The sequence below is a fragment of the Ceratotherium simum genome, chromosome 16 (assembly GCF_057802395.1).
Source record: "Ceratotherium simum simum isolate JZ-2026a chromosome 16, ASM5780239v1, whole genome shotgun sequence".
In the NCBI taxonomy this organism is placed as follows: domain Eukaryota; kingdom Metazoa; phylum Chordata; class Mammalia; order Perissodactyla; family Rhinocerotidae; genus Ceratotherium; species Ceratotherium simum.
Window position 1 is genome coordinate 11,894,708 of NC_141915.1, and position 22,114 is coordinate 11,916,821.

Consider the following 22,114-nt stretch of genomic DNA (forward strand, 5'->3'; position numbering starts at 1 on the left):
TCAACCAATCTCATTAACCAGCCATCTGGTTGTTATATTTTGGTTCACTGACCCTCAGATGATGTATAGAACTTGTGGACTCTAGTGTCAGCCAACATTCCTCATCCAACCCTATGAAAGAGTTATCAACTCTATGATGACTACTGATCTCATGGGATGGGAGGGGCTCTGAAAAGCCAATTGGCTACATTTGCCCTTTTTACCAGCATCACCCTGTGTCCCAAATTCCTACCATTGCTTTTAGACTTCTGGGTGAAGGTACCGTTTCTTGAAGGCCACTGTTAAAATCCAAGTTAATCACAGAAGACTCTTCCATGTAAATGTTTCTCAGTCAACACGTACAGACGTCTCTGGTCGGTGCTGGGCTACGGGTGCAGTCCTGCGGGCAGGTTGGGTTCTTATCATTGGATGGGGAGATGGAAAATATTCTTACAAGAGAACACAAGCTACAACAGGTCAAATTAACCCAAATGCCAAGAGTGAGGAAGGACAGTAGAGGAGTGGCAGGAGTGAGAAGAGAGGAATCAGGAGGGGCTCTGGGGATGTGATTTTTTGAACCAGGCATTGAAGCAGGGAAGCCAGATGAGTAACCCAGACTCCATCATGGCGTGGGGTTTTATTCTGGTAGATGGGAGATACTTTATGCACGTGTAAAGCAAATGTGGATTTTCTGAATGTTAGATTTGAAATTTCCTTTCTGGAGCTGAATGGTCAAAACAGTGGCAAAACAGGCCGGGACATGCTTCCGGGGTCCATTAAGGGGTGGAACCAGATTGCGTGCTAAGTGGGACCTTAGGAAGGCAGTCGGGTTGGAGGGAGAAGAGTCTGGGGAGGAGCCTGAAGATGTGGGTGCTAATCCTGGCCTCCCCGCTTCTGACCTGAGTAAACTTGGACGAGTCACTGAATCCTCTGGGCCTCCCTCATCTGTGGAAGCCTCGTCTACAGTTGCCAGAGACAGCCCAAGCCTCAAGAGACTCCAACCGTGGCTAAGACATGTGAGAGGGCTTTGCAAACTATGTTAGCTATTTGTAAGGTGTGGATTTCCTGTTATTGTTCTTTTAAACCACGCCTCAAAACCTATTATTTTGCCCACCTGGATAAGATCTATACATCATGATTTCTTATATGGCATTAAAGTAGCGAGGTCTAGGGCCGGCTCTGTGGCTTAGCGGTTAAATGCGCGCGCTCCGCTACTGGCGGCCCGGGTTCGGATCCCGGGCTCAGATCCTGGGCGCGCACTGAGGCACCGCTTCTCCGGCCATGCTAAGGCCGCATCCCACATACAGCAACTAGAAGGATGTGCAACTATGACATACAACTATCCACTGGGGCTTTGGGGGAAAAAAGGAGGAGGATTGGCAATAGAGGTTACCTCAGAGCCGGTCTTCCTCAGCAAAAAGAGGAGGATTAGCATGGATGTTAGCTAAGGGTTGATCTTCCTCACAAAAAAATAAATAAATAAAAAATAAAGTAATGAGGTCAAGGAGGATCATTTGAATGACCCACTACTGCAGGGGTAGTGAGTTTGAATGAGGGGGGAAGGCAACCAACCCAAGATGAGTCTAGAGAGAGAATCTGTGGGTGTCGGCAGCAGCAGAATTAAGCCTCAGAAACAAAGCGACCCTTTTGTTTGAGAGGGACCCTGAGGTGTCATCACAGTTATGGATTTCAGTGGCAGTGGGGACACAGACAGTATCATGGGCAGGGGTGTGGCGTAAAGGAAAACACAGTATGATGAGCAAGTAATCAGAGTGTGAGAGACAGCAAATGGATCACGTTAGCCTGAGGAGAAAGGCTGCGTCACAGAGAAGGGATCTTGCTGGAGGATTGAACAGTTCGCCCAAGGCTTTTTGATGCGCCACATCTTGAGCCGGAAAATGACACCATGAAAACTGGATTAGGAGTCGTGCCGGCAGTTTTAAGGTTCTCTAGTCACAGTGGGGATGTATACATGCCTGTGATGGTGGGAGGCACTGCAACTTGATTTTCCTTCCATGTTATTTTCTCAAAAAAGAGCCTAAAAAATATTCATGTAGGACTGCCTTGGCCCTGGGATGGCAAATAACTTCTACTTATATGTGGATTCAGACGAATTAGTAGCAGTTGCCTGGAGCATTGCAATGAGGGTCTCTAGAGCAGATTTGGGGCTTGGTGGGCAGGGACACTGGGTGGTGTCTTACCTGTGGTGGCAAGTGTGCCCATTATTTTGCTGACTTTGTGAAGACTCCAGAGCCCTGATGAGGAGCCTCATACTGTGGGGTACAGCTTTCTTCTGCTCTGTCCTCCCATCACTTGCTCCCTTGAATGTTCTGCTGCTGTCAAGTTCCAGTGCATCCCCTCCCACCACTTCCAGCTCACCTTCCTCGAAGCCCAGCACCAACCCCTCTACCAGGGCAGCCTTCTCTTCTCTGCCTCTCAAGCCGGCACCAAAACCATGGAGCAGCTGTTGGGAGGCAGAGGTTTCCGGGTGTTGCTGCATTTTATCTTGTGTGAAAGGGGCTGTGTTTCACTTGAGAGAGAAGTGGACCTTATAGGACCCCGAGGGCACCTCTCAGGCTTAGAGAACTTGCCCAAGAAGGATCTGCTGTCCCGGCTCAGTGAAACATGACCTTGCTGGGTCAGGCTCAGAACTGGTTGCTCTGGGCTCCTCGGTATAACTGTTAATTCTAGAGAAGGAGGTTGCCTTTTTGTTTTACTTGCTGCTTCTTCATAGATGGAGGTGTGAGGGGAACACCGAAGACTTAACTGAGCCTTGACTCAGCTGTAGCCAGTTGCTTTAGTGTGTGGAAGTGAGATATGAGTGTTTCAGGTCAGTTGGTCTCTACTGAACATGGGCCAGGCATGGCCAGTGCCTCTCGTGGACATGTAATGCAGTCCTGGATCTTAAGGAACTCTGTCTATATGGGAGAAAGGGTATGTTCATAGGAAATGGTTAAGTCATGTAAGGCAAGATGCATTTGCGTCATACTGAGTGAGACTTCCAGTGTGTAGGATGTTCTGTGAGGTGGGCCTAGCTGAAAGAAGGAAAGGAAAGATCAAGGAGGCAGGTGACAGTGATAGAAGAAGTGGATGTGGGGAGGTAGGAAGAGGAGAGCAGTTCACAGGAAGAGAGAGCTAGCCAAGCCAGGGTCCTTGTGCTAAATCATACCCTGGCCCAGGGTGTACACCTTCAGGAGAAGGGTTTTGAAAGGCCTGAAGGTTTGCAAAGGGATTGCTTTTGATCATTTCTTTCAGAAGCCTAACAATGGCTTACACTTACATGCAAATAAAGTCTGAGAGGACACTGAGTGCTATCATTAATAGTTCGGTGACAGATTGGAATGTAGTCCGTAGACAACTGAAAATATAATTATGACCAGTACTAGGTCCTAATCAGAATTATAAACTAATTTGAGAGATGATGTGGTTTTAAAGTATAAGAAAGGAGCCAGTGCTGGTAGCCCTTCCTCCCATGTCTTCCACAGACAGGAGAGAAGGGACAAGGGCAGACAAGAGCAGTATGTCTTTTATTTTCCATGTCCCTATCCCTGGGTGAATCCAAGAGGGTGGCTAAGGTTCCTACTTGCCATTTTTTTCCAAGAGGAGCAATTGCTCATACTTACCTATAAAACTCAGTTTGATGGACTCCTGAGCCCACTAGGAGACTGTGAAACATCATCCCCTACCCTGTCATACAGACCCTCATATACACCGGAAATGAGATGGTATCTGTAGACCATATGCCTTGGTCTCCTTCCCTTAGTAGATTCCCATTGCTCCACATGACTCCTAAATTGGCTAGTGTAATAAAGCAGGTGGTGGGCAAGGGAGCAGCCGAGAGGATACAACTTATCCTTTTCCTGTCTAACTCACACACAAGGGCTGATCAAATGCAGCACTGTCAATGTCTGGGTCAGTGATACCTGAACCCCTGAACACCAATTGCAGAGCCCTAACACAGGATTTCCGATTCAGGAGATCTGAGGGTGGGGCCTGAGAATTTGCATTTCTACAAAGTTCCCAGGTGATGCTGATGTTGCTGATTCAGAGACTACACTTTGAGAATCACTGAACTAGACTATTGGTTGTCAACCTTGTTAGCTGCATGTTAGAATCACTTGGAAAGATAAAAAAATGAAAACCCCGCCTCCAAAAAAAAAAAAAAAACCACAACCCAGACCATATCTCAGATCAATTTCAACAGAATCTACGTGGGTGGCACCAGACATCAATGTTTTTAAACATCCCCAAGTGATTCTATTGTGCAGCCAAGGTTGACAATCACTGATCTAGGCTCTTGAGACAGATGCCCATTAATGCAGATGCACTAGATAAAAGTCAGTAGAGCCAAACGTCTCCCACCCTTGGTTCTGAGGCAAGATACTTTTGTAGTCTGGGCATCTTTCCTTGGGAGAATGTAGCCGGCAATGATTGTGAGGGTAATTGACTCCTCTTGGATCATGGCTTGAGCAGAATGGAGAAAGCTGAAATAGCAATAGTGAAAAATGGTAGGCAAGCTGACTAGGGAAACAGAAAATGATTTCTGGGCAGCAGTGAAAGACTTCTGGGAAGTGGAGACCATACATTTATCTCGGGGTTCTTCTCCAAAACATATGATTTTTCCCACTCATTATCAGCAGCCTGGGCAGGGAAAATGGACATTTCAACTGATCCAGGGTTAACAGACTTCCCAGGCAGTTGCAGACAGTGGGGTAAAAGAGTTAAGGATATTGGTGTGAGAGTGGCTAAAGTGATGGACTCTAGAGTCTGGGGCCTAATCCCAACGATGAACTCAAGAGAGTCTTCTTTTCTGCTATGTTGTGTACTAGATATATACACAATATCCCTTTCCAAGGGTAGTCATTCCCTTCCCTATTCCACAGGAAACACAGAAGCACACCCCTCCAAGTGGGGCAGACGGTGACCCAGACTTGGCTAATCCTACCTCCCTTTCCCCTGAACACAATGATTGATCCAATGATACAATGATTGATCCAGAGCCAAACAGGGCCAATCACAGTCCTTCCCTGTAACTGATATTTGGGAGGGGTGGTATAGTTTGAGGCTACATTAGATAGGATGGAAGGCTTCTCCAACATAGTCACCTTTGAGCTGAGACCTGAATAACACGAAGCTCGTTGTGCAAAGCAAGGGCAGAGAGGAGAAATGGGCCAAGCTTGTTCAAGAGATAAGAAGGCTAGTGGAGAATGCTGTTCCCATTGCCTGAACCGCTCTCCCAGCCACTCTTAACCTGGGTAAATGCCCGCACAACCTTCAGGTTTCAGCCCAAACATCACTCTCTCCAGTAAGCCCTCCCAGACCTCACAGCAGGTCTCCCTTCGCCCCAGCAGATGACCAGCCTGTTCCTGAGATCTAGGGGAATGTGTTTACCAGACTCATGGAGCTCAGAGAAGGGAGTGACGGGATAAGGGATGCACGTTGGGGGCGTTAAGGAGGTCGTGCAATCCCTACCCCACGAGAAAATGAAGCCAATTCCCAACTTCTCAAGCCCAGATCAAAGCTTGGGGAGCGACAGCAGCGCGCAGAGTGGCCGGTGACAGGGCGGAAGTGCATCCCTGGAGCCGTTCTAGGAAACCTGGAGGACCCAGCTCGTCAGTGATCCTGGGGCTGCAGTGGGCATCGCCCCGTACACAGGGCCACTCCAGGGAGCTGATTGGGCAGGCAGGGGCGAGATGGCACTCGGGTTAGGGCGAGACCCGGCAAAAAGCAAGTCTGGGAAAGGTGAGGAGGCGTCAGCGTGCCGACCACCTGTTCCTCCGGCGGAGTGCGGCGCACGCTGATTGGCTGGAGTGCCGCCCGGGTACCGGAAGTGACCGATGCCCGTCGCCCGTGAAACCAAGACAACAGCTGCGGGTTCTGTGCGAGCTGGCGGAGCGGCGCCAGGAGCCCGAGCGGAGCGAGCGAGGGGCGGGAGCGGCCTGCGGTGAGACCTCGTTCCGTCACAGCGGGAGGGAGGAGGGCGCTGGGCTCCCGACTCCCCGGGCGCGCGCGCCCAGCGGAAACCCAACGTCTAGGCCGGTTCCTACCCGGGTTCTGTGTGACCTTGGACTTTACGGTCCCCCGGGCCTCCATTTCCCCACCTGCACACTGCGGGTGTGGGGCCTGGATAGGCAGTTCCGTGCCTGTCAGCCGCGGGGGCGGGAGAAGCGGGGACACCCCCTTCCTCCGTGGGGGCCAATGGGAGCTGTGTTTTTCTCAGACGTTCCATCCCCAAGTAAACCGCGGGGACGAAATGGCGGGCAGTGTCAAAAACTTAAGGCCCCCGTGGCGGACTGTGCCCCGTGCTGGCAGACAGGGTATTGGCTCCTGAGAGTTAGTTGTGGGAATGAGACAGGTTTCACCGCAGAGTTAATAGAGCCTTCTTGATCGTGGGAACCAGGGGGAGGACAGAGGAGAGGAGGAAAACAGTGCTTTAAGTTAAATATCATCCAGATCGGAAGAAGGAACTTATTTTTACAAAGAGTGACACCAGCTATGTGTCAGACACTTTTTTAGGCTCTTTAGATGCAAAAACGAATGAAATATCCAGTTAATCCTCAAGAGTGTCACAGATTCGTTATGTAGATAAGATATTTTCACAAATCCATTTAGCAAGTATTTACCAGGTACCCAAAATTGCTAGGCACTGGGAATACCAAGATGAATAGAACATCATCCTTGCTCACTGTCTAAAGAAGAAAGCAGACATGAAAATAGACTTAACAATACCTAACTGCTACAAGATCAAGGAGATCTATCTGTCTTAGGGGCAGGGGCAGAGAAGAAAATGGAGGGGACTGTCTATGCTTGAGCTGAGTCTTGTAGATGTTTGCTGAGTGCACAAGGTGGGCAGTAGTGTTCCAGGAAGTGGGAATAACCTGTTCTCAAAAGCAAAGAAACTTCAAAGAACAGGAAGTGTTTGAACTACAGGACCCTGAGCATGACTGAAGCTTCCAGCATCATTGGAGGGTGTGGGACAGGAGATGGGAAGGGGGACGAGGCCTGACCAGGAGGGCATTATGAGCCACGTTAAGAAGTTTTTAGTCTGTACTCCTTGGGGAGCAATGGAAGCGACATGATAACTATAGTACAAAGAAAACAGGTGAGGGAAATGCTGGCTCAGAGGACGAAGGGAGAAGTTTCTTCCTGCAGAGGTTAGTGAAGACTTTGGGGGAGGAGGTGGTCCTTGTACTAGATATTAAGCATTTGGTAGGTGCTGGCCATTCAGAAGTTAAGGGAAGGTATTTGTATCAGTTAAGGTGCTTTTGTCTGAAAGTAACAGAATCCAACCCAAGCTGGCTTTAAAATATGCAAGTGTATAAGCTCTCATAATTGGAAGTCAGGAAGTATAGCGGTTTCAGGATTGACTTAACCTAGTAGCCCTGGCTCCATTTCCTGTTGATTTTCTTAGCTCGACTTGCCTTCCTCCACAAGCTGGTAGTGAGATGGCAGCAGCAGATCCAGGCAACAATATATAGAAGTCTTTTCCTTTGATTCTCTCAGATGGCGAGAATCTATTCCTAGAAGCTTCCAGCAAACTTCCGCAAAATATCATTGACCCAGATGAAGGCATATGTCCATTCCTGAACCAATCCCTGCTGTTTTGAACAGTCACTTGCAAGTGGGGTGGTATTAGTTTGACTGGGTTAACTCAGTTGTGGCTTGCTCTTGGGTGAGGTCAGATCTCCTGCAAAGAGAGCAAGGCCGCAGCAAACTTTTTTGCTCAAATACCCCATAAAATAATTTGAAAAGCTTTGTGTCCCCTTTTACAATTGTAAGTTGACCTCCAAAATGTTTCATCATAGATTATAATAGTTGGAAAGGATATTATTGTTGGTGTATTATAATCTTGATGTTTCAAAATAAGACCTCATCTCAGTTTCCAAGATGCCTGTCCTTGGTTCTGTGTGCTCACCACATTCATCACCCTTTCTGTAAACTCCACCTGTTAGCATCCCACCTCCCTCCTCCCCCGACTTCATTTGCCTCCCGATCTCACTCAGCCACCTCAACTATGTCCTGGCTGACATCCTCAAGTCCCTCCCTCGGTCTTCCACCACACATATCCCCAGATTCCCAGCCTGCTCCGGGCCTGTCAGAAGCATTGCTGGAGAAAGGCAAGAAAGCATGCTGATTGGCTCCTCCTCACACTGATGCTCTCCAGCATACTTGTCTCATAAGGAAGTTGTGAAGGGTTAACAAGATAGTGTCTCTAAATTGCTTAGCACACAGCACATAGTAAGTGCTCTTCATTACTCTCCATATCACAGTGTCAGTGCATCCTTACTTCTCTTTTCTCTCTCCGTATTTACCCCAACTCTGCACATGCTACACTGAGGTCAGAATGTTCTCTCTGTTCCTTTTCTTACTCCTGTACTTCTTGGCCTCTGAGGCTTTGCTTGCCCATTCTCTGCCCAGAGTGCTGTAGTGCTGTAGTCTGAACTGAAGTACATGGAGGGGGTATACAAACACATTCTATAATGGCTGGGGCACATGGATGTTGAATGGAAATCAGTTTCTAGATCTTTGACTTCGGTTTGTATCCTTGCCTACCACTGATCTGCTTGAGAATGGGCCTGTGGCCTCTAGCTTTCTCTTTCCTCACCTCCTCTTTCACCAGTGCTCTTTTCCTCTTTTATAAAAAAAGACATACCCCTCACCCATACCCTCCTTACTTTTACTGGCGCATCACTCTGGGGTCGAAAATCCTCTGGAGTGCTGCACAAAGCGACAGTTTGTTGAGGAAGTCAGTGATTCTTGGACCTTTTGTAACTCAAGTCCCAGTCTTTGCTTTTAACAAAATATTTAAAAGACCTAATCAGACTGTCAGCTGATAGATTATTTAATAATTTTTTTTTTTTTCCTACAAATCACAATATGATTTTTGGCAGATAAAGTTCAAAGAATTAAGTGATGTTGCTATCACAAGAGATTGCTGTAAACTCTGATTTAGGCATTTTAGGCAAACTCAGGTCCAGTAACTCAGGTCAGTCCGATAAACATAACGGAAATAGGATTTTTAACTCAGAAAAGGGGATCTAGTCAATTGTATTTTATCTGCCCAGTCTGCTCTCAGAAGTTTAGGGTAGGGGAGGGGCAGTCAAGATGGAGGGTGGGAAAAAAGAAGTCAGAGCAAGAACTGGCAATGTACCTGTAATCCTGCTGCTTCACACACGTGTTGGTCTACCTGGTAGCCCAGACCTTGGGTAGAGATGGATGCAGCAGATTGAGAGTGGGATAGCTCCCATCATTAAGACTGTCTCACACGCTGGTTTCCAAACCTGGCAGGGCATCAGAATCCCCTGGGGCACTTGTTAAAGATACAGATCCCTTAGCCGACCCCTGGAGATTCTGATTCTGGGAGGTCTAAGGTGACACCTAGAAATCAGTATTTTTAACAGATTTTCCCTGTTAATTCTTATGCATCTAGCCTAGTCAGGCCAAAAACCATTATTTAAGATTATTCATCAAAACAAACAAACAAACAAACAAAAAAAACCTCTCTGCTATGAGTGCAAGCCTATTAAACAGTTTTCAGGGTTTTATGTGGCTTCCCATGCAGATTTTCATCTAGATAGTATGGTCTTTTCAGAGTTTTATTTCTTATTGTTATTTAATAGGTGGGCATCTGGTTTGTGCATGAGTATTTTGTGAATGACGCTTTCTGAGCCTGCTCTCCTAGGATGCATGGAATGAAAACAAATGCAGGTCTGCAGAGTTGAAGACCTTATTTTGAACTATGGAGACTTAGTAGAGGTCTGCCTGTCATCCCCCAGACTGAGGACCAAGAGTGGTCAGCCTCCTCCCCAGGTGGCACCTCCATCTCATCTCTCTTCAGATACAGCTAATTTCAGATGTAGGAAAATGAAGATGTGAGAAACAGAAAGATAGGAAATTATGTTTGGAAATGTGAATTCAGGCTATGAGTTTCCATATGAGGGTGAAGTCTAATGTGTGGCTCTGCCCCTGGGAAAATCAACCAAATGGAGATTGCGTTTGATTTGTATGTGAGAAGGTACCTATAAAGCAGTATTTAACGAATGACATTAATATTGTGTCTCTGGCAGACTATAGAGTAAAAGAATGGTCAGAGAGGGTCAGATTTAGTTGGGGAAGACCTTCTGGATTTAAATTTTGAATCAGGTCTTGAAGTTGGGGATGGATACATACCTAACTTTTGTATCTTGTATCTTGTTTTACTGTGGACAAGTCATTTTCCATGTGGGGTGGTACAGAGATAGTTCTATGACTGCTGACTTTGTAAAGAGCTAGATGATGGGAAAGAAGTACCTACAGGAGAGATAAAGGTGAAAAGGAAAGACCAGAGAGGGGTTGGAAGTAGCTAGGGATTGAAATACCAGCTGTGAAACTTGTTCCTGGCTGAGGATTTGAGAGAAATATATTTAAGACAGTACTTCCCAACTCAAATGGTACCATGGATGAAGAAGGTAAAGATAGCTAAATTCTTTACAATGGATCTTTACAATTATATAGGTACATATTATCTATAATTTTCAAAAATTTCAACAGAAAAGAGAAATCCAGCTGTTGGCTGCCCATCCTTACTCCATGGGAAAATTAAAGAAGATGCCGATGGGGGAAAAGTTGAAGAAGATTCCAGGTCATTTTGAGGAATAGCATGAAGAGCTTCCAAGGCTTCAGGAGTCCAGTAGATCAGGTTCCTTCTGGGTGTCAGGGGAGGGGTCGTTACCAGGGCTGCCCTGATGAGAGACCAGAGAGGCCCCAGGGTAGGATGGTGGTTACTACCAGCATCCTTTGGATGACTGGAGGCTGGGCAGAGAACAAGAGTGGTACAAAGGTCACCCCCAAATCACCATTTTCCCCTTCCCTCACACTTGACCCCAGTCTCTTCTGCCTTTCAGGGTCTTCATTTCTTTAGTAATCTCATCTTTTCTTCACTCTTAACCCCTGTCTGTCTTCTGGCACCATCTCTTCTAATATAAGCATGTTCAAATCTCCCATCAGAGAAAATCCTTCTTTGATCCTGTCGCACTTTCACATTACTGTCCATCGTGCTCCTCTCCTTTAATCCAAATTTTTTGAAAGAAGCAGCACATTCATTCATCAGTCCACTGCCGCTTGGCTTCTGCTTCTACCATTCTGCTGAATCTGTTCTCACAGGCCACCTGTGACCACCCAGTTGTCTCAAAGGGTGTTTTCCAGTTCTTATCATACTGGATCTCTCAACGCATGTGACACTTTTTAATTCCCTCTGCCATTGCCCTGGTAACGTCTATGACACATATTCTGGTCCTTCTCCTATTGCACTAACCATTCTTTCTCTTATTGGCAGGCTTCTCTTCCTCCACCCACCTCTTTATTATTAGAGCCCAAACAGGAAACAGCCCACTCAAACTAGGATAATTTGAGGAGGGTTTATTTGCAAAGAAGTTAATTGTAAATGATATAGGTGTTGAGGAACCTGGGGCTGGCAGCAGTAGAGTGGTCACCAGCCTGGGCCTGAAGAGACAAGAGCTAGGAGAGGTACTGGAATCTGGACAGTGAGACAATTAGGTAGGATAGACTCCTTGAGAGGAGTGATGACCTTCAACTGAGGGACATCACCAGTCCAAGGTGACCTCACAGGAAGGAACCTGGAGAATAAATACCTTGGCCTTACTCTCCTTCCCACTTCAGCCTCCCACTGGGGCTCCCCATTGGTGGAGCACAACTGGAAGCCAGAGGGCCTGTTGATGTATGCTGGGTAGGTTAGCCTTCTGGGGCAGAGGGCAGGGTGGAGAAAGGTGGAAAGCTCTGGAGGGGAAAATGGAAGAGAACTGGAGTGCTCTTGCGTGTTAGCTTTGGCTTTCTAGGTTTCTGTCTTTGGTCTCTGACAGTTCTCACACTATACTTGTTACCATCTACGCTGAGTACTCTCACGTCTATCTCTAGTCCTGACTGCTTTAAGCTTTAGACCAATATATTTTGATTGACTAAAACAGAGCTCCATCTATCATCTTACCTCCTAAACTAGCTGCTTCTCCAGTACAGTAGTCCCCCCTTATCCACGGTTTTGCTTTCCATGGTTTCGGTTACCTGTGGTCAAACATGGTCTGAAAATATTAAGTGGAAAATTCCAGAAGTAAACAATTCATAAGTTTTAAATTGTGCGCCGTGCTGAAATCTCAGCGTGATGAAATCTCATGCTGTCCCACTCCGTCCCACCCAGAACGTGAATCATCCCTTTGTCCAGCGTATCCACACTGCATATGTTACCCACCCATTAGTCACTTAGTAGCTTTCTCAGTTATTAGATGGACTGTTGCTGCATCACAGTGCTTGTGTTCAAGTCACCCTTATTTTATTTAATAATGGCCCCAAAGCGCAAGAGTAGTGATGCTGGCAATTCAGATATGCCAAAGAGAAGCCATAAAGTACTTCCTTTAAGTGAAAAGGTGAAAGTTCTAAATTTAATAAGGAAAGAAAAAAAAATTGTATGCTGAGGTTGCTAAGATCTACAGTAACTTTTATTACAGTATATTGTTATAAATGTTCTATTTTATTATTAGTTATTGTTAACCTCTTACTGTGCTTAATTTATAAATTAAACTTTATCATAGATATGTAGGTAAAGGAAAAAACATATAGGGTTTGGTACTGTCCACGGTTTCAGGCATCCACTGGGAGGGTCTTGGGACGTATCCCCCATGGATAAGGGGGGACTACTGTATTCCCAACGTCGGTGGCACTGCTATGCATCCAGTTACCATTTCTCAAATAAAGGGAGAGCTGGGCAGCATCTTGGACTCCTCCCTCTCTCTTACACCTATATCCAGTCACAAACCAAGTCTTACAGAATTTGACCTCTTAAATATTTCTCCAGTCTGTCTCCTCTTCATTCCCACTGCTACTGTTGTCTTAGTTAGATCTCATCACCCCTTGCCTTGATGACTGCATCAGCCATCTAACTGATGTCCCTATGTCCAGGCCTATGGCTTTCTAGTTAAGTCATTAAATGGCCATTAATGTGCATCTACCTGAAATGCTAATCTGACCTTGGACTGTGTCACTCCTTGGCTTAAAAACCATTCCATGACTCTGCATTGTCTGAAAGATGAAGCCCCCTAGCTGCCCATTCCCCCTTGAGAATCACCTTCCACAATTAACACTTTTACTGATCGTAGGATTGTATTCCTCAGATTTGCGGTGATGCACAAATGCACTGCCCTAGGCACTTCAGTATTAGCTCTGGATTGCTTACTGCCTGAACAGAGGCCAGGCTCATTCTCCTGGCATTTGGACCTCATTTCTGTGACGGGGATGGCTAAATCCCCAGGGCCGTTGTACCAGTTAGGAATAGGTTTGGCTTCATAAATAAATAAAAAATAATGGCTTAAGCAAGGCAAAAGCTTATTTCTGTCTTAAATAAAGGAAGTCCAGAGGCAGGCATTCCAGGGCTGGTGTGGCAGCTCCATGGAGTCATCAGGGACCCAGGTTCCTTCCAGCTCTGGTCCCGTCGTAGGATATGCTGGTGTATTCATGGTCCAGGATGGTGCTCAAACTATGATGTAATGCCCCAGACACAGCATGGAAGAAGAGGGCGAAGAAATGCATTCCCTCATCCTTAAGGAGACTTCCCAGAAGTCTCATGTGCTTTCCTTCCATCTTACTGTCTCATTGGCCAGAATTTGGTTACATGGCCAAACCTAGCTGCAAAGAAAGCTGAGGAATGTATTTCTTTAGCTAGGCTCATTGCCACACTAAATAAATTCATTATTCTGTTGCCAATGAAGCAGGGAAGAATGGATATTGGGGTGACAGTTAAAATCTTTGCCACAGCCTTTTAGAAGTTTAAAAAATATAAGATGCTTTAAGATCTATAAAAGTATTGAGAAAATTCTATAAAGAGGCTGATTATAAAATTAGTATGTAAAAATCATCAGCATTGCTATATATATATATATATATATATATATATATATAATAACCAGTTAGAAAATGTAAGAAAAACCCCCTAAAAGAAAAGACATACAGGGGCTGGCCCCGTGGCTTAGTGGTTAAGTGCGCACGCTCCGCTACTGGCGGCCCAGGTTCGGATCCCAGGCGCGCACCGATGCACCGCTTGACCGGCCATGCTGAGGCTGTGTCCCACATACAGCAACTAGCAGGATGTGCAACTATGACATACAACTGTCTGCTGGGGCTTTGGGGAAAAAAAAGGAGGAGGATTGGCAATAGATGTTAGCTCAGGGCTGGTCTTCCTCAGCAAAAAAAAAAAAGAGGAGGATTGGCATGGATCTTAGCTCAAGGCTGACCTCCTCACAAAAAAAAGAAAAAGAAAAGACAAGACAGAGACATGATGGATCTAAAAATATCAGGATAAGTTTGGGAATTTTACAAAATTATACTAAAATTTATTTGGAAAAATATGAGAATAGACAAGAAATATTTGAAAAAGAAGATTGAGAGAGAACTTTCTCTGACATTAAAGATTTTAATAAAGCTACAGTAGATTGAACAGTTTGGTATTGGAGAAGGAATAGATAGATCAATAGAACTGAATGGGGGCTGGACCTGTGGCGCAAGCGGTTAAGTGCTTGCACTCTGCTTTGGTGGCCCAGGGTTTGCAGGTTCAGATCCCAGGTGCACACCGCTGCACCACTTGTCAAGCCGTGCTGTGGCGGCGTCCCATATAAAGTAGAGGAAGATGGGCATGGATGTTAGCTCAGGGCTGATCTTCCTCACATAAAAAAAAAGAACTGAATGGAGTCCAGAAATTGACCCAAATATATATGGACATTTAGACCATGGTATAGGTGGTATTGATACAATTTACTAACCATCTGGAGAAAATTAAGCTAGAACTTTACTTCATCGGAATGTAAGGAAGCCAGGAGTAGTTACTTCTGTTCTAGTTATAGCTAAGTCATGTTAACCCTTTGCTTGGTGATCCCTACATATACAGTCCCCTGTTCTGTAGAGCTGGTGAGTACCACAGGATTGAACTAAGGATAGTTCCTCTTGCTACTCATTTTGTGGTTACTGCCTCTATAAACCCCAAAGTTATTTCTGTTAATTGGTCATTTTTGCCCCTTCTCCCAACCTGTTCCATATACCCATCTATTAATATGGCCACCATTTTCCCTCAGTATTTTCCTTACCAAACTCAGGTTCCACTCCAACTCACTGTTAATATTATGGAACCTTTATCAGCATCTCCTTAACCTCTATTTCCTATTTCTCTCCTTAAATCTCTTCCTCTGATAATTTCTCTCACTCTTTTCAGTCAGTGTCTGCTGTTTGTTTAGCATGTCCACCATAATCCTAAATCTCTTTTTTCTCTTTAACAGCACCTGTCATTTCACCAGATACTAGGACTGTTTTTGAGTGCTGTCAGCACCATGTCAGAGCTCCATACTCCTCTAGTATTAGCGTCATGTAGATATGATATAGCCGCTTTACATACTTACCCTCTCTCATTTCAGATTGTGAGATGGGGACTGAGAACAAGGAGGTAATTCCCAAAGAAGAAATTTCTGAAGAATCTGAGACACAGGGGGCAATTTTAGAAAAACTTCCAAAGGTGGTTTACCAGGGTCACGAGTTCAGAGCAGCATGTGAAGAAGACATGCTGGAGGGGCATTCGAGGGAGTGCACAGAAGAGATTATGGAGCAGATGTCTCCTCAGGAGAGAGACTTTGCATCAGGGTTGATTATCTTTAAGAAGTCGCCCTCAAGTGAGAAAGAGCAGGAGAATAATGAGAGTGAGGGAGCCTGCAGTCCCAGCCCAAAGCTGATTGCTTATCATGGAGGTCCTGCAGCAGAGGCCGTGAGTACATTTGCTGACTCCAGCCAAAACTTCACAGAGAATTTAGAACTGAACAGAACACAGAGAAGTTCTGTGGGAGAAAAGCCTCATACATGTAAAGAATGTGGGAAAGCCTTTAATCAGAACTCACATCTTATCCAGCATATGAGAGTTCATAGTGGAGAGAAACCCTTTGAATGCAAAGAATGTGGAAAGACATTTGGAACTAACTCAAGCCTTCGAAGGCACCTGAGAATTCATGCTGGAGAGAAACCCTTTGCTTGTAATGAATGTGGAAAGGCTTTCATTCAGAGTTCACATCTTATCCACCATCATAGGATTCATACTGGAGAGAGACCTTATAAATGTGAAGAATGTGGTAAAGCCTTCAGTCAGAATTCAGCCCTTATTCTACATCAGAGAATCCACACTGGAGAGAAACCATATGAATGTAATGAATGTGGGAAGACCTTTAGGGTTAGCTCACAGCTTATTCAGCATCAGAGAATTCATACTGAAGAAAGATATCATGAATGCAATGAGTGTGGCAAAGCCTTCAAGCATAGCTCAGGCCTTATTAGACACCAGAAAATTCATACTGGAGAAAAACCTTACCTGTGTAACGAATGTGGGAAAGGCTTCGGTCAGAGTTCTGAGCTTATCCGGCATCAAAGAATTCATACAGGGGACAAACCATATGAATGTAATGAATGTGGGAAAACTTTTGGCCAGAACTCAGAGATTATTAGACATATTAGAATTCATACTGGTGAGAAGCCCTATGTATGTAAGGAATGTGGGAAGGCCTTCAGGGGGAACTCAGAACTTCTTAGACACGAGAGAATTCACACTGGAGAGAAACCCTACGAATGCTTTGAGTGTGGAAAGGCTTTTAGGCGGACTTCTCACCTTATTGTTCACCAGAGAATTCATACTGGAGAGAAACCCCATCAATGCAATGAATGTGCAAGAACCTTTTGGGATAACTCTGAGCTGCTTCTCCACCAGAAAATTCATATTGGAGAGAAACCTTATGAATGTAATGAGTGTGAGAAAACATTCAGCCAGCATTCCCAACTTATCATACATCAGAGAATTCACACTGGAGAGAAGCCTTACGAGTGCCAAGAATGTCAGAAGACCTTTAGTCGGAGCTCTCACCTCCTCCGACATCAAAGTGTTCACTGTATGGAATGATCGGCAAAATAGGAAAGATTTCTGTGGAAAAGCTGAAGTCAGACTTAATTTGTTCATGATCTGCACCCCAAGTTTTTAGATCACATGAGTGGACAGACCTCTGTCCTTCCACTGGTTTTTATTTAAATAGTTGAAAAGGATGAGGCACTTTTATGAACTATTCATTGAGAAGTTTCAATGTACTGAGTTAAAGCATAAAAGCTGTTTCAGGCCTTAATTCTCCTCTGTCCCTTTTTCCTTCCCTTCTTCCCTCCTCCCCTAGTAGATCACATAACATTAGGGGTCAGTACTAGCCAACTAGTCTAAATTGTTAACTCTTCAGGAAAAATGGAGGAACGTGATTCCATCACCTCCTGAAAATGACAAAGTTGACTCATTGAATGTTTCCCCCTGAAATGTTAGAAAGTCATGGCCTAGAAGACACACCTTGTTTTCCTGCCCACTGCTTGGCATTGGAATAATTTAGTAAGCTTTTATTAGCTTCAAAATCTTCCAAATGTGCTATCAAGTTCCCTTAGAAGATGGCAGCATGAATGAAGAAGCAGGAAGCTTGGGTCATTTCACATCTCCTACGCTTCCTCATTCATCTGAAGAGGGTGCCATGATGGAGGAAACTGACAGCCAATTACAGGATTGTAAGTGAAGGCCCTTAGAATCCAGAGGGGCTGATGAGCAAGGCCAGGGGATAAAGAAGTGAGGCCAGACGACTCAGCAGGGGCAGGAGCAGCTCTTTAGCAGCTATTCTCTACTTTAGGGCTGCTCAGACTGACTGCTCCCAAGAACTCTGCTGCATTCACTTTTGGCACCAGCTCCTGCTGCTGCTGACAGATCCTGTAGCAGAGAGGACTGCAGTGTCATCGTCACAGACACCTGGCCACAGTGATGAGCCGGTTCACCTGCCATGAGGGGCCTTGTCTTGCCAAAGCACTTAAGCTCTCGTGACCTGGAGCCGTCTGCTGGGGGCCCTGGCTGATAGGCCAGGATGTGATGCCTCTTCTGTTTGCCCTTGGCTTTGTAATTCTCTCTCTTCAACATCTCTACATGTGTTTTCTGTGTTCTCCTATGTGTTTTTTCTTTGAGGAACACATCCTTGGTTTTTCACATGTCCATGTTTCTGAGGCAGTGGATGGGAGTGGGAATTGCACTAATCGGGATCGAGCAGGCCTGGGGTCTGGTCTTAGAGCTAGACCTTGAATGAGGCACTTCACCTGCTGGGCCCTAACTTTCTCATCTGGAAAATGAAGGGAGTTGAACTAAATGATCTCTGAAGTTTCAACCAGCCCAATAATTCCTTGATTCTTTTTTTAAATCTAACTGTAATTTCAGCATTCTATCCTTTAATCTCTTCTTTATTACACTAATACTAATCACTAGTATTTATTGATTGTTTTTTGTGTGCCAGGCACAGTGCCAGGCAGTTTACCTTTTTATTTTCACAGCATCTCAATCACTTGAGTACTCTTTAAAAAAAAAAAAAGTTTTGGGCCAGCTCTGGTGTCCTAGTGGTTAATTCAGTGTACTCTGCTTCGGTGGCCCGGGTTTGGTTCCTGGGTGCGGACCTATACCACTTGTCTGTCAGTGGCAATGCTGTGGTGGTGGCTCACGTACAAAAAAAAAAAAAAAAGGAAAATTGGCAACAGATGTTAGCTCAGGGTGAATCTTCCTCAGCAAAAAAAGAAACAAAAAGTTTTGTTGAAATGTAATTTACACACCATAAAATTCACCTGTTTTAAGTGTTCATCTTTTTAGTTCATTTACAGAGTTGCACAACCATCAATGATGTGGGTACTCTTACCCCAATTTAAAAGATGCGGAGGGGCAGGGGGATAACTACCTTATGATGATCACATAGCTGGTAAGTGCTAGAGCCAAGACTCCAACCCTGGTCTGTGCTCTTAACCCCTGTGCTGTGCTACAGATAGGTGGATTCATTACTGCCTTATTTGAAACCTTTTGCACATTTTTTATGATTAATTACTACATGGATTTGAATATAACAGATTTAAATCATGTCCTTGGAAACATAACTGGTCACAGCCAAAACCCACAAAGTGGCTTTATTATATACCTCAGTATGTTTCCCCGGGTTCGGACCCTTGGCTTGAGAAAAGGGCTGTACAAACAGGTCACACAGTTACCACATCCTTCCACATCCGGTACCTCTGCCTCTACAGTCAGACTCTTAGCAGAAGTTCTGTTGACTTCTTTCCTTAGGGTGATTAAAGTGCAGCGTGCTCTCATTCCTTTATTTGTTGCTGAAGTTCAAATTGAATTATATCCAGACTACCTTTCTCACATGAAACCTGGATGTCACCTATCCCTTTAACTTCTGATTCCTGTGTTGGCATATTTTATTTCCACATTCACCCCTTGCCAGCCACTGATATAGAACTCAGGACCTCTTAAAGCTCCCCCGAAAAGAATCCACTCACACAAACACATGCATGAGTAATACGGACTTGACTGAAGATGCTGTGTGAGAGGTGGAGAAGGGGGTTCACATTGTACATCCTATTAGGCATTTTGTTCTCAGAAATCCCTTGGCCAACCTGCCACTGTAGGTTTTTCTTTTTGTCTTCCCCCTCTCAGGGTTCAGTCACCTCAGCAACTTTTTTCTTGCCAGATATCCAATCTTCTTCCCAGCTCAATTATCTTTTTTTTTGGTGAGGAGGATTGGCTCGGAGCTAACAAGGCCCGGAGCTAACATCTGTTGCCAATCTTCCTCTTTTTTGCTGAGGAAGATTGGCCCTGAGCTAACATCTGTGCCCATCTTCCTCTATTTTGTATGTGGGATGCCGCCACAGCGTGGCTTGATGAGCAATGCATCAGTCTGCACCAGGGTCCGAACTTGCAAACCCCAGGCTGCGGAAGTGGAGGGCGTGAAATTATCCACTATGCCACCAGGCCAGCCCCTCAATTACTTTTTTAAACCCAGTACTCAGCAAAAGAAAAAGCCCTTCAGTTAACAAGACAACACATTAGAACATTAGAAGGCAATTTAATGACCAACTTTTATTGTACCTGAGCATATTCTTAAAGGGTAGAGGTCTCACATCTCATTCCAAGAAGAATCTTCATATATATTCTACACACACACACACACACACACACACACCCACCCACCCACACCCCCACACACAGTAGTGCTTTCCCAAGAGGAAGTCTGGTGAATGAAATTATCTCCACCTTGTTACATACGCTATACACACATTCTGTAACTTCATTCCCTCATACACCTCTCACCCAGTTATCTCATGAAGATTTCTCTCTTCTGTTTGCCTCCTTCCCTCTTAATTTACTTGGGAGTCAAAATCTGACCCTAATTATGACTGGTAGTGACAGTTTTGTGCAAGTAGAATTCTATCAAGGAAGAGAAAAGATGAATTTTCTTAATTTTAGACCACTAGAAAAATGAGGCCTCAATCTCAAAGACCTACCTAAATACCCAGAAATACCCTTCAGAATTTTCGCAGCTATGTCCATGAACATTTTCATTCTTCCCAATTAAACATTTTTACTGGTATACTAACACTTTAGGTAAATAAAGTATTTCTTTACAATTTTACTGACTTGATGCCTTTCTAATGTTTATTATTCCAAAGTACATTGTTTCATTATGGTCTTAATATGACCTTGTATGCCAGTTTCCTCCCCATCCTGTAAGTTTCACCCTTACCTAAGTACCCCAACATGCTGTGCTCTGTTAGCTTCTGGTTTTGCATATGCTCTTCACTCTGTCCTTCATCTTCTGCTTTGCTTGCTGAGATCCTTTAGCTTTCATAACAGAACAAGTGTTACCTATTTTGTTAATATATACGTATATTTATATCTGTATATAGAAATATTAATATATTAGAGATATATTTACATGTTTTTCATGATTAACTTAATGTAAGATATTCTGGATCATCTGGATAGTCCAGGTTTTTAAAAAAATCACCTCATTATTGAAATTTAGGGGCTGGTGTTTATTATTATTGTTGTCTAAGATTAAATTTTTACGTGTTTTCTAAGCGATTCCTGGTGTGAGGCAGGTTCCTAAGGTTACGTCAGGGATCTTTGAGACTCAGGAAAGCTCTGCCTACAAAAATGTGCATGCAATTTCAGGGAATTCATGGACCACCTGAAACCCATCCTTGGACCCCTGTGCTCCTTTACACGTTCCTAAAAGCAAACCTTTTACCTTTAAAAAAGATTACCAAGTAACCCGCAATAACCTCCCCCTCACCACATCTCTCAGTTTTGGGATGAAGCTAAGTCGAAACGACCTGGCTGGGTGAAGCCCTGAAAATAGACAAGAGCTGGAGCCTCAGTAAAACCCAGTGGGAAGGGGGGGTGACCGTTCTGGTGACAACCTGAGGAAGGGCGCCTCAGTAACGCAGGTCGCTGCACATTCATCAACCACTTGCTGAGCGCCCTCGAAGCGTTAGGACGTGTGCTACGCGCGGGGGCCAAGCTCTAAGCGACACGGCGGTCAGCGCTGCGGAGCAGAAGAGAAGGCGGCGGTGCTCCACTCAGCCGGTGATCATCCGGCGCCCACCTCTCCCCGAAGCTCAGAGCTGGGAACGAGGGAGGCGGCTTGGGGGCGGCCGACCGGACAGGTGAAGCCCCCTCCACGAACCCCAGGACCCCAGCTCACCCCCCTTTTCATCTCTCCGGCCGTCCCTCCCACGTCCTTGTCTCCCAGCCTGGGGCTCTGCGCGGGGCCGCTACTCCAATCTCCTGCAGCACAGGTAGCGGGAACACTCATTTTTCACTTGTTTGTAACACGCTTTGCAGGCAGTGTTTTCATCTAGTGGACCCAACTCTGCCGGCACCCTCCCAGTCTCCAAAAACTCACCAAATAAGCACGGTAGCCACCCTGCCTCCAGGACAAAGAGCTTGGAGCTCCCGCGAGAGAGGCACCAACCTTAGTCGCTGGGGCCGCTCTAGGAAGCCGGGAGGACCCCTCTTCTGTGCAGGACCGCGGCGGGCCCAGGGGGCGGGGCTTGAGGGCCTGAGGGCGTCGCGCCGCGCGCCGGTTAGTTGAGATCCGGCGGTGCTTTTTTGCCGGTGACCAATGGGGTCAGGATGCTAAGGCCGGGGGGTGGGCTGTCCGCAGCAGGCGGAGGCTGTGGCGCGCTGGCTGACTCCCACGTCCGTGTCCTGGGGTCAACGCCCGGTACTTGG

The 22,114-nt window shown here is 45.5% G+C and overlaps 1 protein-coding gene across 1 annotated transcript; it reads left to right on the forward strand.

The window, feature by feature from the left end:
- Positions 1-5,806: 5,806 nt before the first annotated feature.
- On the forward strand, positions 5,807-20,515 carry ZFP3 (ZFP3 zinc finger protein). The gene is made up of 3 exons (XM_087440581.1): positions 5,807-5,923; positions 10,510-10,600; positions 15,426-20,515. The coding sequence occupies exons 2-3, from the start codon at positions 10,549-10,551 to the stop codon at positions 16,943-16,945; spliced, it is 1,572 nt and encodes a 523-aa protein (XP_087296707.1). The 5' UTR covers positions 5,807-5,923; positions 10,510-10,548; the 3' UTR covers positions 16,946-20,515.
- Positions 20,516-22,114: the final 1,599 nt, after the last annotated feature.